Below are 18,444 nucleotides of genomic sequence, written 5' to 3'. Positions count from 1 at the left end.
AAATTTTATTTGATTATGGAAAAGGCATGTAAAATAAACTGGGAAGTAATTGAGCAATCAACTTTATAAAGTCAGTTATGCTATAAATATCACTGAGAAATCTGGAGATTTTGTAAGGTCTCTGGCACAATTTTTCATTTAAAAGTATTTGAGAAGCCTGACCAGGTGGTGGCGCAGTGGATAGAGCATCGGACTGGGATGCGGAAGACCCAGGTTCGAGACCCCAAGGTGCCCAGCTTGAGCGCGGCCTCATCTGGTTTGAGCAAAAAGCTCACCAGCTTGGGCCCAAGGTTGCTGGCTTGAGCAAGGGGTTACTCAGTCTGCTGGAGCCCGACGGTCAAGGCACATATGAGAAAAAGCAATCAATGAACAACTAAGGTGTCGCAGTGAAAAACTAATGATTGATACTTCTCATCTCTCTCCATTCCTGTCTTGTGTATCCCTATCTATCCCTCTCTCTGACTCTCTCTCTGTCTCTGTAAAAAAAAAAAAGAAAAGAAAATATACACTATATTTCCTCCTCTTCTCCCTTGTTGTAAAACATTTTTTTTTTGTATTTTTCTGAAGCTGGAAATGGGGAGAGACAGTCAGACAGACTCCCGCATGCGCCCCACCGGGATCCACCCGGCATGCCCACTAGGGGCGACGTTCTGACCACCAGGGGGCAATGCTCTGCCCCGGAGGGGCGTCGCTCTGCCGCAACCAGAGCCACTCCAGTGCCTGGGGCAGAGGCCAAGGAGCCATCCCCAGCGCCCAGGCCATCTTTGCTCCAATGGAGCCTCGGCTGTGGGAAGGGAAGAGAGAGACAGAGAGGAAGGGGGGGGTGGAGAAGCAAATGGGCGCTTCTCCTATGTGCCCTGGCCGGGAATCGAACCCGGGTCCCCCACACGCCAGGGCCAGGCCGACGCTCTACCGCTGAGCCAACCGGCCAGGGCTAACATTTAAAAAATATATATCTGAGAAAAGCAAATCGTTGGTAGTAGTGATTCCTGGTATAATTATTGTATTTAATTTCTCATACTTAAGGCCAACTCATAAATTTTAGATTTGTACCACAAAAGCATCTAAGTCTTAAACAAATTAACCACACAAGGTTACACATTTTAAGAATGAAGTCTCTCATATTTTATCTTAATTATACAGAAAATGAAAATGAATGACATGGTAGGTAGGAGGTATTTAAGTAGGAATGCTGAGGTGTGTATGGGTATGTTTGTATGTTCATTTCTAACCTGAATTTAAAGATCATTATGTACCTGGTGACATGGTTGTACAGTTTTATTTTTTTCTTTTTCTCTAGGAAATTCTTCTCCTGGGTATTTTGAAAATTGTTGGAAGTGATGTGACTTTGAGCCCTTTACAGTATCTAACCTTCCCTTTGCTGCACACTCCAAATGTAAGCAATGGTGTTGCATCACAAAAGTGTCCTGGGACCCTCAACAGCAAGGCCCTGGGCTTCTTGCGAAGAGCACGCGTTTCCTGGCACAGGAAGGAGGCTGGCAGCAACAACAGCATTCCCCAACAGCTGCTCTCCTCGTGGCATGTCGCCCCCATCCACTTGCCCCTGCTGGGACAGAACTGCTGGCCGCACCTTTCAGAAGGCTTCAGTGTTTCACTGTGGTTTAACGTGGAGCGTGTCCATGAAGTTGAGAGTTCCACAGAAAAACAAAAGATCAGAAAAAGAGAGAAATCATTAATTTTAAGGGATAGTAGTATTGATGGAATAGGTATGACGACAGCATTATTTGTTACACTCAATGGCAATTTTGGTTGACCAGTAAAAATAGAGCAATGTTCTTACTCTTAACTTGTTCTTCACCTTAAATGCTTATGGCAGGTCCTGATTTACCAAAGCCAGTTGTCAGACAGCTGTGAAAACTCCATTTCCTCTGTATTTTTCCATGTGTGTGGATGGGGGGACTCACAGCACACACGCAGCTGCTGTGGAGCTCGCCAGCCTCATTTCCTACTCTTTCCTGGCCATATTACTAGATCAGGGCGGCTCTTTTTTTTTATTATTATTAAATTTAATGCAGTGACATTGATAAATCAGGGTACATATGTTGAGAGAAAATATCTCTAGATTATTTTGACATTTGATTGTGCTGTATACCCCTCCCGCAAAGTTAAATTGTCTTCTGTCACCTTCTATCTGGTTTTCTTTGTGCCCCTCCCCTCCCCAACCCCTCTCTCCTTCTTCACCCCATCCCCCCTCCCCCAACCCCCCGCCCCTGTTGCCATCACGTTCTTGTTCATGACTCTGAGTCTCATTTTTATGTCCATTCTATGTATGGATTCATCTTAGTTTTTTTTCTGATTTACTTATTTCACTCCGTATAATGTTGTCAAGGTCCATCCATGTTATTGTAAATGATCCGATGTCATCATTTCTTATGGCTGAGTAGTATTGCATAGTATATATATACCAAAGCTTTTTAATCCACTCAGTCTAAGGGAGACTTGGGCTGTTTCCAGATCTTCGTTATTGTGAACAATGCTGCCACAAACGTGGGGGTGCATTTCTCCTTTTGGAGCCGTTCTATGGTGTTCTTGGGGTATATTCCTAAAAGTGGGATAGCTGGGTCAAAAGGCAGTTCGATTTTCAATTTTTTGAGGAATCTCCATACTGTTTTCCATAGAGGCTGCACCAGTCTGCATTCCCACCAGCAGTGCAGGAGGGATCCCTTTTCTCCACATCCTCGCCAGCACTTATTCTGTGTTGTTTTGTTGATGAGTGCCATTCTGACTAGTGTGAGGTGATACCTCATTGCGGTTTTAATTTGCATTTCTCTAATGATTAATGATGTTGAGCATTTTTTCATCTGCCTATTAGCCATCTGTATGTCCTCTTTGGAGAAGTGTCTATTCATTTCTTTTTCCCATTTTTTGATTGGATTGTTTGTCTTCCTGGTGTTGAGATTTACAAGTTCTTTATAAATTTTGGTTATTAACCCCTTATCTGATGTATTGTCAAATATGTCTTTTTATTCTGTTCTTGTTGTCTTTAGCTGTGCAGAAGCTTTTTAGTTTGATATAGTCCCATTTGTTTATCCTGTCTTTTATTTCACTTGCCCATGGAGATAAATCAGCAAATATATTGCTCCGAGAGATGTCGGAGTGCTTACTGCCTATGTTTTCTTCTAAGATGCTTATGGTTTCATGGCTTACGTTTAAGTCTTTTATCCATTTTGAGTTTATTTTTATGAATGGTGTAAGTTGGTGGTCTAGTTTGATTTTTTTTCAGGTAGCTGTCCAATTTTCCCAACACCATTTATTAAAGAGGCTGTCTTGACTCCATTGTATTTCCTTACCTCCTTTGTCAAATATCAGTTGTCCATAGAGCTGTGGGTTTATTTCTGGGTTCTCTGTTCTGTTCCATTGATCTATATGCCTGTTCTTATGCCAGTACCAGGCTGTTTTGAATACAATGCCTTTGTAGTATAACTTGATATCAGGAAGTGTGATACCTCCCACTTTATTCTTCTTTTTTAAGATTGCTGAGGCTATTCGTGTTCTTTTTTGGTTCCATATAAATTTTTGGAATATGTGGTCTATATCTTTGAAGTATGTCATTGGTATTTTAATCGGTATTGCATTGAATTTATAGATTGCTTTGGGTAATATAGACATTTTAATGATGTTTATTCTTCCTAACCATGAGCAGGGTATATGCTTCCACTTGTTTGTATCTTCCTTGATTTCTTTTATCAATGTTTTAAAACTTTATTTACTTTTATTTATTTTTTTTTTACAGAGACAGAGAGAGAGAGTCAGAGTGAGAGATAGACAGGGACAGACAGACAGGAACAGAGAGATGAGAAGCATCAATCATTAGTTTTTCGTTGCGCAGTGCGACACCTTAGTTGTTCATTGATTGTTTTCTCATATGTGCCTTGACCATGGGCCTTCAGCAGACCGAGTAACCCCTTGCTTGAGCCAGCGACCTTGGGTCCAAGCTGGTGAATTTTTTTTGCTCAAACTAGATGAGCCCACGCTCAAGCTGGCAAGCTCGGGGTCTCAAACCTGGGTTCTCCACATCCTAGTCTGATGCTCTATCCACTGCACCACGGCCTGGTCAGGCTTATCAATGTTTTATAATTTTCCGAGTACAAGTCTTTAGTCTCCTTTGTTAAATTTACTCCTAGGTACTTTATTTTTTTGGTTGTAATAGTGAAGGGGATTGTTTCCTTAATTTCTCTTTCTGACTGTTCATTGTTGGCGTATAAAAATGCCTCTGATTTCTGAGTATTAATTTTATATCCTGCCACTTTGCTGAATTCATTTATCAGGTCCAGTAGTTTTTTGACTGAGACTTTAGGGTTTTCTATATACAATATCATATCATCTACAATAATGATAGTTTTACTTCTTCTTTTCCAATTTGAATGCCTTTTATTTCTTCTTCTTGTCTGATTGCTGTGGCTAGGACTTCCAGGACTGTGTTGAATAAGAGTGGTAAAAGGGGGCACCCCTGCCTTGTTCCTGATCTTAAGGGAATTGCTTTTAATTTTTGCCCATTGAGTATGATGTTGGCTGTGGGTTTGTCATAGATGGCTTTTATTATGTTGAGGTATGTTCCCCGTATTCCCACTTTGCTGAGAGTTTTGATCATGAACGGATGCTGGATTTTATCAAATGCTTTTTCCGCATCTATTGAAATTATCATGTGGTTTTTCTCCTTCCTTTTGTTTACATGATGAATCACATTGATTGATTTGTGGATATTGTACTAGCCTTGCCTCCCCAGAATAAATCCCACTTGATCATGGTGTATGATTTTTTCCATATATTGTTGGATCCAGTTTGCTAATACTTTGCTGAGGATTTTAGCATCAATGTTCATCAGGGATATTGGCCTATAATTTTTTTTCTTTGTGTTGTCTTTGTCTGGTTTTGGAATCAGTATTATGCTCGCCTCATAAAAGAAGCTTGAAATCTTCCTTCCTCTTGAATTTTTTGAAATAGCTTGAGAAGGATAGGAGTCAGTTCTTTGAATATTTGGTAGAATTCACTTGTGAAGCCAACAGGCCCAGGACTTTTCTTTTTTGGGAATTTTTTGATAACTGTTTTGATCTCATTTGGTGTAATTGGTCTGTTCAGGTTTTCTGATTCTTCCAGATTGCTTTTTGGAAGATTGTATGTTTCAAGGAATTTTCTATTTCATCTAGGTTGTCTAGTTTTTTGGCATACAGTTCTTCATAGTATTTTCTTACAATATTTTGTATTTCTGCTGTGTCAGTTGTTATTTCTCCACTCTTATTTCTAAATTTATTTATTTGAGTCTTCTCTCTTTTTTTCTTGGTGAGTCTAGTTAAAGTTTCATCGATCTTGTTTACCTTTTCAAAGAACCAGCTCCTAGTTTCATTGATTCTCTGTATTGTTTCTTTAGCCTCTATGTCATTTATTTCTGCTCTGATCTTTATTATTTCCTTCCTTCTACTACTATTGGGCTTTACTTGCTGTTCTTTTTCTAGTTCTTTTAGATGCAGGGTTAAGCTGTTTATTTGAGCTTTTTCTAGTTTCTTAAAGTGTGCTGTGCCTGTAGTGCTATGAACTTCCTTCTCAGTACTGCTTTTGCTGTGTCCTGTAAATTTTGATTGTTGTATGCTCATTGTCATTCATTTCTAGGAATTTTTTTATTTCTTCTTTGATCTCATTCTTAATCCATTCATCATTTAACAACCTGCTATTTAGTTTCCATGTGTTTGAGAATTTTTGAGCTTTTCTGTTGTGGTTCATTTCTAGTTTCATGCCATTTTGATCAGAGAAAGTATTTGATATGATTTCAATCTTCTTAAATTTGTTGAGACCACTTTTGTGCCCTAACATGTGATCTATCCCAGAGAATGAACCATGAGCACTTGAAAAGAATGTATATTCTGCTGCTTTAGGGTGAAAGGTTCTGAAGATATCTATTAAATCCAGTTGATCTATTGTGTCCTTTAAGTCTGCTGTTTCTTTGTTAATTTTCTTTCTTAAGGATCTATCTAGTGATGTTAGTGGGGTATTAAAATCCCCTACTATTATAGTATTGCTGTTGATCTCGCTCTTTATATCCTTCAAAGTCTGCTTTATATATTTCAGTGCTCCTATATTAGATGTGTAGATATTTATAATAGTTATATCTTCCTGTTGGATTGCTCCCTTTATCATTATGTAGTGGCCTTCTTTATCTCTTACTATATCCTTTGTTTTAAAGTCCAATTTGTCTGATATAAGTATTGCTACCTGAGCTTGTTTTTCATTTCCATTTGCATGAAATATTTTTTTCCATCCCTTTACCTTCAGTCTATGTGCATCTTTTGTTTTAAGGTGTGTCTCTTGTAGACAGCATATGTACAGGTCCTGTTTTCTTATCCATGCAGCTACCCTATGTCTCTTAATTGGATCATTTAATCCATTTACATTTTAGGTTATTATTGATATATAGTTGTTTATTGCCATTTTATTCTTTAAAGGTGTATTCCTCTTTTGCTATGTTCTTTTCCCACTTTGATCTGTTTACACTATACCCCTTAACATTTCCTGCAGCATTGGTTTGGTTGTAATTAATTCCTTGAGGTTTTTTTTGTCTGGGAAGCTTTTTATTTCTCCTTCAATTTTAAATGATAGCCTTGCTGGATAAAGTAGTCTTGGTTGTAGATTCTTGTTCTGCATTACTTTGAATATTTCTTGCCATTCCCTTCTGGCCTCAAGTGTTTCTGTTGAGAAGTCTGATGTTATCCTTATGGGGGCTCCTTTGTAGGTGATAGTCTTTTTTTCTCTAGCAGCTTTTAATATTTTCTCTTTATCACTTAGCTTTGGTATTTTAATTTAATGTGTCTTGGTGTAGGTTTCTTTGGGTTTCTCTTTAATGGAGTTCTCTGTGCTTCTTGAACTTGTGAGAATTTCTCCTGCATTAATTTACGGAAGTTTTCCGCTATGATATGATTGAACATAGTCTCTATCCCTTGTTCTTTCTCTTCTTCTTCAGGAACCCCTATGATGTGGATGTTTCTTCTCTTCATGTTGTCACAGAGCTCTTTAAGAGTTTCCTCAAATTTTTTGAGTCTCTTTTCTTTTTTCTTCTCTGCTTTCTTGCCTTCATTCAAGTTATCTCCAACTCACTGATTCGATCCTCAGCTCTATCCATCCTGTTTTTAATTCCTTCCATTGTGGTCTTCATTTCTGATATTGTGTTTGTCATTTCCGACTGATTCTTTTCTAATATTTAAATATCCTTTTTTATACTTGCTATTTCTTTATTTAGGTGTTCGTAATGACCATCCATTGTTGTTCTAAGGTCCCTAAGCATCCTTACAATCATTATTTTGAACTCCGCATCCGGAAGTTTGGTTATTTCCATATCACTCAGTTCAACTCCTGAAGGTTTCTCTTGTGGTTTCATTTGGATTTTACTTCTTTGTCTTCTCATTATGTCTGTGTTTGGGTGTTTTGCTTGTAGAGCTGGTTGAGTCTAGGCTTGGTGTTGTCTGCCTTCAATTTTCAATTGTGTTATTTCTAGGTCTTCTTGGGTTGGCATCAGCTATTATTTGTAATCCACTTTCGGTTTTAGGCCACTTTGAAGTCTTGATTAGTTTGTTTTTCTTAACAGGTGATAGTCTTGTTTACTGATCTCAGCAGGGGGCTTATTTGAAACTGTATCCAGGAATGTGATGGGTGTAACCTGAGGCTCTGAAGGCCTCTACCACCAACTAATCTCTCTGGGGGCAGGGTGTTTTCTCAGCTTCAGTAGGGGGAGGTGTATCTCAGATCTCCACAGAGACCTGAGTTACTGCCCCTCCTCCCCAGATCTTGTTTTCAGCTTTGTGTTGTTGCACTGATTGAAGCTGGAGAGATGTGGAGATCTGTGATCTGGAAGCAATTCAGTTCTGTTTTGTGAAAGGATCAGTCCCTCCCCCAGCTATGGCTGCCTCTAGTACTGGATGAGTCAGCTTTTTGAGGTTGTCTCCTGCATTCCTCTGCTCCTCACCGTCTGTCACTCTCTCTCCCCTTTCCACTTGGAAGATGAGCCAGTCCTTTTAACACACATTGCTCCCTGGTTGCCAGGCAAGTGGCTTTGAGCAGTATTTTCTGCTCTTTTCCCTAGAGTGAGAGCCCCTCTGAGCTCTCAGCCTCACCCTTCCCTCTGTTCCTGTAAGCAGGGGAGATTCAGGCACTCCCTACCAGTTTTGTTGTGGCTTCTTCTTTGCTCCTTGGTTTTTGAGAGCTGTTCTTGTAGTCCAGAGTTGGTTTTCCATGCTGATTTTTCCTAAGTTGATTTGTATTCCAGTTTGGTGGTGAGAGCTGGGAGTCTGTACATCTGCCTACTCCGCTGCCATCTTCAGGTCTGGCAAAAGAGGTTTGATTCCAGTCCTTTCTGTAACAGATAGGATTGCTGTTGTGCTGGTAGGAAGCGGCACATTGATCCTCACATGACTAGAGTAGCAAGAAGCCATTTGTTAAGAGCACTGGTAGTGGTGGAAGTAAAGCGGGCTTGCTGATTCTTAGCGCTCACACCCATGGAAGGGACTTGGTGGCTAGATGAGGCAGACGTGTAGGGGTTATGTCTGTTTGAAGGAGCTCCCCCACTGCAGCCTCTGCATTTGGAAGAAAAGCCTTTAATGACACTGTCAAGACTGAAGGGTGGGTGATTTCTCCTGATTGTCACAGTTGGAACTCCAAGTCCAGACACATTTCCATGTTAATTAGCATAGCATACTTATGTACTTTTATGGGTTAAATAGAAAAATCTTATCCAAAAATATATAATGTTTCAGGTAGTTACAACATTTTTTAGTGAATTGAATGTTGCCAGCTAAGAATTATGGCTTTGAAAAATGCACGTGTGATGTTATTGATGGTGATGCTATCTGAGGTGCATTGAATGTGCTCACTCTGCTCAGCTCTCTATGCACAGTTATGTTCACCACACTTCAGTGAGGTGAGCGCTCAGACTGTCTACATTTCCAGGTGAAGCTCAGCAGCAAGACCGCTTTCTCTAGCTGGTAGGTGATGGAGACCTTTTGTAGTACTTTTGCATATTTTCAGTGGGGATGATTATAATATATACAGTCTCTTATAAAGTGAATGAATATGCACAGAATCTGAGAAAAGTGGTATTGGAAAAATTTTTATTATAAAAATATATTAGAACACATTTTAGAAAGATAATTGTACATAAGCATTTTAAAAGAATATTTTAAAACAGTGACATTAAAATGGTGAAGAGAGAATTATTACAGTGATAACACCTCTTTTGCCACTACACCAGCTGTGTGCCACTGAGCACCTCAGTCTGCCACCCTCAAAATGGGGGTAATGTTTACCTCATTAGATTGTTGTGAAAATTAAATCAAGATATATTTGTAACATTCCTACTCTACAATTCATGGTCCACACCAATTTTTGTTCTAGTCTTTAATCTGTATAAGTTCAGATTTGATATGGAAACTTTAAAATATCACATCAGATATGAGTTTGTACATCTTATTTCTTGGGTACTAGTCTTCAAAATAATTGACGAAGTTAACTCTTTTTTAAGACTATTTTCATTGCCAGGGGAAATATTCTTAAAAATTGGTGGTGGTTATGCCTGTTGAAAAATAACAACTATATCTGCAATCTAATAACTGGTAGTATTCATCTTCTCTAATAGTATGAGCCTTTGTACATTCTAATTAACATAGCTTTACATAAAGTCATGCACCATGGTCATATGTAGATAGATGGTGGCTTGAGGAATTTAGCTCATCATACCTGTTGAGGCAATTCTAGCTATTAAGTGGTGAGGAAGATAAGTCAAGATGAAAAACCAGACAGCCCAAAGCATAGAGCATTTACCTCAGTTTGCCTTAGAGAAAATGTTTAGTTTCAGAAACACAAGCAGTTGCATTCAAAGATCACATATTATATCTGATCTTAGCCAAAAGGCCAAGAAGCAATATCAGGGAATATATTCAAACACATTTTCTCTAAAGGAATTTTAATATGATCAACTTTTTAAAAATTGTGTTGTCATAATGATTATAGGATGATTTTGGTAGTATGGGGCCTGTGATGATGGTATATCCTCATTGGGCTGAGGTTTATGGTGCCAGAGAGGCCCAATCCAATCGATAAAAGAATCATGGCACAGCCTGACCAGGCAGTGGCGTAGTGGATAGAGTGTCGGACTGGATCATAGAGGACCCAGGTCCGAAACCCCGAGGTCACATGCTTGAGTGCAGGCTCATCTGATTTGAGCAAAGCTCACCAGCTTGAGCCCAAGGTTACTTGCTTGAGCAAGGGGTCACTCACTCTGCTGTAGCCCCTAGGTCAAGGCACATATGAGAAAGCAATCAATGAACAACTAAGGTGCCACAACAAAGAATTGATACTTCTCATTCCTCTCCCTTCCTGTCTGTCTGTCCCTGTCTCTCCCTCTCTCTCTCTCTCTCTCTCTCTCTCTGTCACACACACACACACACAAAAGAATCATGGCACAGATGTTAAGAGTTCACTGCATTGACATCACAGTTCGTCTGTTTATTCCTGTAGTTAGCCCTTAGTTATATATTTTAAAACAGTTAACAACTTTTAATGTGCTTGATTACTGTTTTCATTCCTAGTGCTTTTTTTGGAGTTAATTAACATGTAAACTTTGAAAATACTATTGCTTGGGACAGGCTAGGTTGAGACATTCTGAATAATTTGCTACAAATGATCAAGCCATGCTTTATATTCTTTTATTTTATTTTTTTGTATTTTTCTTTTTTTTATTTTATTTTATTTTATTTATTTATTTATTTTCATTTTTCCGAAGCTGGAAACGGGGAGGCAGTCAGACAGACTCCCGCATGCGCGCGACCGGATCCACCCGGCACGCCCACCAGGGGGCGATGCTCTGCCCATCTTGAGGCGTCGTTCTGCCGTAATCGGAGCCATTCTAGTGCCTGAGGCAGAGGCCACAGAGCCATCCTCAGCGCCCGGGGAAACTTTGCTCCAGTGGAGCCTTGGCTGTGGGAGGGGAAGAGAGAGACAGAGAGGAGGGAGGTGGGGGGGAAAGCAGATGGGCGCTTCTCCTTTGTGCCTTGGCCGGAAATTGAACCCAGGACTCCTGCATGCCAGGCCGACGCTCTACCACTGAGCCAACTGGCCAGGGCACTTTATATTCTTTTAAATTCACTTTTCCACTCAATTTTTATCAGCTGCTTTACTGATCATTCTAACATCTTTTTATCATAGAGAGCAACAGGCCAGAAGGTGCAGAGTACATAAATCCTGGTGAAAGGCTTGTAGAAGAAGGCTGTATTCACATGATTTCATTGGGATCCAAAGCGTTGATGATCCAAGTGTGGGCCGATCCCCACACCAGCACGTTCATCTTTCGGTATTGATTATTCTCAAACCTATGTGTAGATCATGTGTTTAAATAGTTTGTGTTAGAGACATAAGTGTGAAATCTGCTAATAAAGGTCATTACAGCAAAACAAAAATCTTATTAAAAAGGAGATACATTCTAACAGTTATTAATACCACATTTGCAACAAACATATTCTATCTAAAAACCTATAATTAAACTCCAAAGTAAATTATCTTGTTAATATCAGACAGTGATTTTCCATGAAGATTATATATTTAATAGCTTTTATATAATAAGCTTAAGGGGTTACTATCTTGTCCCTTTTACCTTGTTATCTAGTTTAGATATGTCTTTTATTTGTATTGAGTATGAATAGTATGAGACTGTTTTTATAAAAAAACTAAATGAACAATATGTTATTTAGGGATAGATGCTTTGTGAAGGTTATAAAAGTTTCTAGGTACTGTAAATATATATATATATATTACATCCTAATTTGCTCAGCCGTTCCTCAAAGTAGATTAGACCTCTAATACATTCTGGCATTTAGGCATTTATGTATAATACATATTCTTTTTTTTGAACTGAATATTACATTGTAATATCTAAAAGGTCAATGTCTATAAATAGTAATGATAACATTATTTTTGAAAATTGAATTCTGAAAATTAATGCCTAAACTATTAACACTAGCAAATGAGCTTAATCTATTTTAGTTCAGGAATTGAGGTAAAAATATAATAAAATCAGATTATGATATAAAATAAAGACCTACTGACTTTTTAATTAGTTTAAAAATAGAACTGATTTTTTAATCTCATATATCTACAGTTTTAATTGTAATACATGTGTTGAATACTGAGATCTGAAATTCCATGTTTTCAACCTACACCTCTTCTTTCCCTATGTAGTGTGTGTGTGGATTCAAATGATGATACAAAAGCTGTTTTACTAGCTCAGGCGGAATCGCAGGAAAATGTTTTTCTCTCAAGTAAATGGCAACATTTAGTTCTCACCTACTTACAGCAGTCCCAGGGGAAAAAGAATATTCATGGGGAAATCTCCATGTGGGTCTCTGGACAGAGGTATGAAACATTTTCAGTGAACACTTACCCTCAGTTACAATTTTAAGGTTATTCTGTTACAGCTTTTAAAACAGATTGCAGAAAACTATAGATAAAATTTATTATATATTAACATAGGAACCTGGTCAGAGTTTGATATTTTGCTATTTATCATTTCCATACAAAATTAATTTCCCTTAGTAGTTATTGAAAATTAATATTTGGGTTCAGGGGAGCAGTACAGAAATTGGACACTTAAACATGTACCTGTATATGGAATATATATTAGATCAAGGAACTATAATTTGGTCCTTCAAGCCCATATAATATAAAATTAATTCAGAAGAATTGTTTAAGTTAAGTGACTAATAAAGATAATACCTAAATTAAAATCAGGGATTCAAAGGAAATTAGAATGACTAAAGAAAAATATAAGCCAATGTATCAGGTCATAGATTAAGACAGGGCCCTAGAAATTTACCAGGTGACAGATTCAGGTGTAGTAAGTACTACAGGATTTTTACTGACCAGGAAAATTATGAATCAAGTTAATTAGAAAGAAATATTTTCTGGAATATCTTAATGTAAAATGTAACCTTGAGAAAGCTACAAGATATTAGTGTTTGTAAGAGTTGGGAAGTGTTTTTATTGAATGAAATACCATGAAAGAGGATACAGAATTGGAAACCAGAAGGGAAAATGAGTGGGCATGGCAAAGCTACCTGAATGCCATGATGGGGAGCCTGGATTTAATCAGTGGACCATAAAGCATCGCATACCTGTTGTGTTGCAGAACTTTTTATTGTCTCCCAATTCTCTCAAAAATACCTCCAAATAGATTAGACCATAGAAATAAATAATACACCCTTTGCACAAATTAACCTCTTTTCATCCATTCATTTGTTTATCCACACATATTTTTTGAGGAATTACTCTGTGTGTGTGTGTGTGTGTGTGTGTGTGTGTGTGTGTGTGTAGCATGTGCTGTGTTAGACTGGGGGCAGTGGTAAACGGGTCAGCCATGTCCTGTGCCTTTTTTACCTCACAGTCTAATGAGAAGACAGACAACAGCAAACACAGTTAAATGAATACATACAAATTGTGGCAAATACCAAGAAGGTAACAAACAGGTCCTGGACAGAAAATGCCAAGTCTGCCACTTCAGAGAGGTGATTCAGGGAAGGTGTCTCCTGGAACAGAGTATTCAAGCTGACACTGGGAGAGGAGATGGAGCACCATGAGCTGGGGGGAGGCCAAGCGTTCAGGCAGAGGAAGGGCATCCAGAATCTAGGGGAGAGGCTGCAGCATGAGAGGAAGGCTGGAGAAAGGGCTCGTGATGCCTGTAGTATATAGCCAGTCCCGCTGTCGGCCACAGTTGGGAACAGGCTGTGGAAATAAAACCAATGGCTTTGTTTTTGTTTATTAATACATAAAACACATTATTGAAGCTTAATTTCCATATGCTAAATAAATTATTTTCTGATAATTTCTCAGTCTTCACAACTGCTTAAGCCTGAATGGCAGCTGGCAGCCAACCAGAAAATTTGTTTCCAGAACCTTGCAGTAGGTGGGATAGAGCTGGGGACAGAGCTGTTAGTAGAGAGACTCTTTTTTTTGAAAACTCTCCTCCTCATTCTGAACTCTCAGCGTGTGCCTGGGGACCTCCTTTAGTCCTCCTATCAACCCTGTGAAGGAGGTATACTGTTCTGTTTTACATGTGTGGCACCTGAGACCCAGAGTGGGAAAAGTACTGGCCCAAAGTCATGGCACCAATAAGGTGCCATGACCCTAGATAGTGCCAACACATTTAAACTCTAGTTTTTACTGCCCCTCCAGCCTTTTTCTGAGTCAGGCCAGCTGACAGGTGTAGGAATCATGAACTAATTATTAGATGTGTAGAGTGAGCGTTAGGTGTTCATTGAGGGCATTTCTGAAGTTAATGGCACAGTCACTTGAGTCACATGCCCCTATGTTTTACCCACCAACTTATTTCTTTCTACATGACTGTTAAGGAATGTTTTGCCATTTGATACAAGTTAATTTCTCTGTTAATAGAGCAGTGAGCAAGTGACCAAGGGCAAATATATTATTCCATTGATTGAAATTTGATACTATCTTTATCACTTAATTTTTTTTCAGTGAGAGGAGGGGAATAGAGACAGACTCCCTCGTGAGCCCTGACTGGGATCCACCCAGCAAGCCCACTAGGGGGCAATGCTCTGCCCATCAGGGGCGTTGCTGTGTTGCTCTGCAACCAAGCTCTTTTAGCACCTGAGGTAGAAGCCATGGAGCCATCTTAAGCACCCAGGGCCAACTCACTCCAATTGAGCCATGGCTGCAAGCGGGGAAGAGAGAGAGAGAGAGAGAGAGAGAGAGAGAGAGAAGGGAAGGAAGATTGGAGAAGTATACTGCTCACAAAAATTAGGGGATATTTCAAAATGAATATGAAGTGACAAAATATCCCCTAACTTTTGTGAACAGTGTAGATGGGTGTTTCTCCTATGTGCCCTGACCTGGTATCAAACCCAGGATATCCACATACCAGATCAATACTCTACCACTGATCCAACTGGCAAGGGCCTATCTTTATAACTTTCAAAACTAATAGAGGCCCTGGCCAGTGGTTCAGTGGATAGAGTATTGGCTCAACATATGGACTTCTTGGGTTCAATTCCCAGCTAAGGCACACATGAAAAGCAACCATGTGCTTCTCCCCTCTCCTCCTCCCCCTTCTCTCCCTCTTCTTCTCCTACAGCCAGTGACTCAATTGGTTCGAGTGTGGCCCTGGGCACTGAGGATAGCTCCCACAACACACAGGCTTAGAAAATAGCTTGGAACTGGAGTATTGGCGCCAGGTAGGGGTTGCCAGGTGGTTCCTGGTCAGGGCACATGTGGGAGTCTGTCTCCTTATCTCCCCTCCTTTCATCTTAAAAAAACCCAAAAAACTAATAGAATAATTTCTACAAATAATGCATTTTAAGAGGCCATTTTAATAATCATATTGACACTGAGAAACAGCTTAATAATATTTTCTATTCATTTTATTTAATGTACACCACACATGTGGTAGGAATATACAGTACATAGTAGATACTGAATACTTGTTGAATTCATCTTGCACTGATCATGCTGTGCAATAAGGTTTCTTTACCCTTAAAAACTATTTTATATTGTCATAGTGCCTCCAGGTGTCAGTATGTTTCAGTCATGAGCCATTTTTGGTTCAAGAAAGAGATGCATGGAATGCATGTAATGGAAGTTACCTCTAATGTTGTGTGTCATTTAAGCTTTAATTTAAAAAAGAAGTTATCTTGCCTATTTAAAAATTCTCCTATAAAATAGTGAAATTTACATTAAATATGAAACACAAAGCCATAGAGGAAAGTTTTTACATAAATATATACTAAGTAGACTTTCTTATTAAGAGCTAACCAGATTAGCTTATTCAAAGTCTTTATCTTAGTCACACATTTTGCCTTTATAAATTACTTCATTTTATCTTTATATAGAATTTAAAACATTCCTAAAATAGGGGTAGAGCCAGACACTCTGTAGGTTCAAGTAGATGATGAAGTCCTCCCATCATGTTTCTCTATGAGAAAGCCTTAGTTTACCTTTTCCTATAAGGATTCCTGTAAAAAACAAGAGACTAATCAAAATCACTGTAATGACTTAGCATTGAAAAAAAACAAAATGCAAGAAAGCACCAGTATTTCAGTGGCTTCGAAGCAAAACCTGAAGTGGTATTTTTTTTCTGAATTGTCTTTGAAGACCCATAGGGGACCTGAGATTTTAGACATTGTTTACCACAATGGGACATTTCTTGGTAAAATTAGGGTGGTTGTGTCTGAAGACCAGGAAGGTGCATATGCAGAAGTCAAATAGCAAAGAAAACTTGCAGCAAATGTCAGGTCACTCCAGGGCCTGGCGCAGGGTCTGCAGGCATCTGTTCTCCCCAGATTCTGGGACATGTGGACAGCCAGCACCTCAGCACGACAAAACAGAATCAGTTCTCTTTCACCCCATCACTAACTCTTTGATACTGGACCAAGAAAATTGTCCAAAAATCTTCCATTATCAAACACTCATAGTTTAAAAATGCTTAGTACTAGTCCTCACTGAAGTACTTGATTTCACTTGGTTTTAATGTAGGAAACCTGATGTTACTTTGGATTTTATGCTTCCAAGAAAAACAAGTTTGTCATCTGATAGCAATAAAACGTTTTGCATGATCGGCCATTGCTTGTCATCCCCAGAAGAGTGTTTGCAGCTGCCTGGAAAATGGGACTTGGGAAATTTGCTTCTGTTCAATGGTATGTTTTCCCTTCAAAGCATTTCCAGATTTTTCTTTCAGTTAATAAGTCTTAAACTAAATAAATTATCCTGGATAAAATATTAATTCCTGTTTCTTTAATTGTGCTTAATAAGTACTGGATTTCCTAGATTTCAAGATGACTTTTAAAATATTTTAACATTTTTATAATCTAGATGTTTCTTATCATTGATATCTACATTTAATGCAGTGGTATACTTCCTACCTCCACCCCCCCCCCCCCAAAGAAGTTTATATTAAATCAACTTTATTTTACAATCCTGGAAAATACAGTATTATGACAGGTAAACTTAGAATGGTTGTGTCTTTTACTTATTATTTCAATGTAGTCTATAAAAATAACTAAGTTTATGAAAAAAAGGAAATACATGATTTAAAAAATACATCATTAAACCTAATACATAGTAAGTAGCATTCAGACTGATTATTAAATAAATGGATGGATGGAAGCAATAAAAATAATAATTCACTATTTATTTATTTATTGTATTTTTCTGAAGCTGGAAACAGGGAGAGAGAGTCAGACAGACCCCCGCATGCGCCCAACCGGGATCCACCTGGCACGCCCACCAGGGGCGACGGCTCTGCCCCTCCAGGGCGTCGCTCCGCTGCTACCAGAGCCACTCTAGTGCCTGGGGCAGAGGCCAAGGAGCCATCCCCAGCGGCCAGGGCCATCTTTGCTCCAATGGAGCCTGGGCTGCGGGAGGGGAAGAGAGAGACAGAGAGGAAGGAGAGGGGGAGGGGTGGAGAAGCAGATGGGCACTTCTCCTGTGTGCCCTGGCCGGCAATCGAACCCAGGACCTCTGCACGCCAGGCCAACGCTCTACCACTGAGCCAACCGGCCAGGGCCTCACATTTTATTTTAAAAAGGAATTTACTGATGTATACTTTCCGTTTATTGAAAAGCAAAAGAAAACAAAATACCCTGTTATCTAGTTTAAGGAGCAGATAGAAACTTCATGATTTTTTTTATCAAGAGTTAACTTTATATGTATTAATTCATCTTCCATCAATTTGGAAATGTAATCAATTTCATAAGATATGAACAACTGAAATGATCTGGCATAAAAAAATTCTTGGTTTCTTGCTTGTGGAAAATTCTGATTAGAATGTTTCAAATAAGTGACTTTATTTTTCTTTACTCAGGAGCTAAGATTGGCTCACACGAGGCCTTTTATCTATATGCTTGTGGACCCAACCATACATCGATAATGCCTTGTAAATATGGCAAGCCTCTGAATGACTACTCCAAGTATATTGACAAAGAAATTTTGCAATGTGAACAAGTCAGAGAACTTTTTATGACCAAGAAAGATGTGGACATTGGTCTCTTAATTGTAAGTTTTCATTTTAATATTAACTTTATAGTAACTGTACCTGTATATGTTTCTTGAACATGTAATTAGCTATGAATTAGATGTCTAATGTTTCTCTTTTCTGTTTCTCAATAATTTCTTTCCTCAGAATATGTTTTTTCTGAAAAAAATTGAAGTACATTGACTTTAGAAATTTTTTTCTTTTCAAATTTTCATCCCCTTTTCCTTGGAACATTTGTTTACTAAGTATCAGTTTAATTTAGTTGATACTATCAGTCATTCAAGAAAAATGTTTATAATGTATTCAAAATATAACACATTAGCCTAAAAATAGTGCTTATTTTTTTCCTTTCAATACTTAATAATAAAGGCTGTGTTTTATATTAGTTTTAACTTCATATATTCAGA

The 18,444-nt window shown here is 38.6% G+C and overlaps 1 protein-coding gene across 2 annotated transcripts in view; it reads left to right on the top strand.

Moving 5' to 3' along the window:
• Positions 1-18,444, top strand: part of LYST (lysosomal trafficking regulator) — a 281,303-nt gene that overhangs the window by 73,870 nt on the left and 188,989 nt on the right. For both annotated transcript variants that reach the window (XM_066235524.1, XM_066235534.1), the window contains exons 11-15: positions 1,301-1,727; positions 11,206-11,350; positions 12,235-12,408; positions 16,540-16,700; positions 17,867-18,057. In XM_066235524.1, coding sequence (XP_066091621.1) covers positions 1,301-1,727; positions 11,206-11,350; positions 12,235-12,408; positions 16,540-16,700; positions 17,867-18,057 — 1,098 coding nt within the window. The remainder of the gene's footprint in view (positions 1-1,300; positions 1,728-11,205; positions 11,351-12,234; positions 12,409-16,539; positions 16,701-17,866; positions 18,058-18,444) is intronic.

The sequence above is a fragment of the Saccopteryx bilineata genome, chromosome 1, assembly GCF_036850765.1.
Source record: "Saccopteryx bilineata isolate mSacBil1 chromosome 1, mSacBil1_pri_phased_curated, whole genome shotgun sequence".
NCBI classification, from domain to species: Eukaryota; Metazoa; Chordata; class Mammalia; order Chiroptera; family Emballonuridae; genus Saccopteryx; species Saccopteryx bilineata.
The sequence above is the reverse complement of the archived record's forward strand: the minus strand, read 5'-3'. Positions and strand labels throughout refer to the sequence as shown.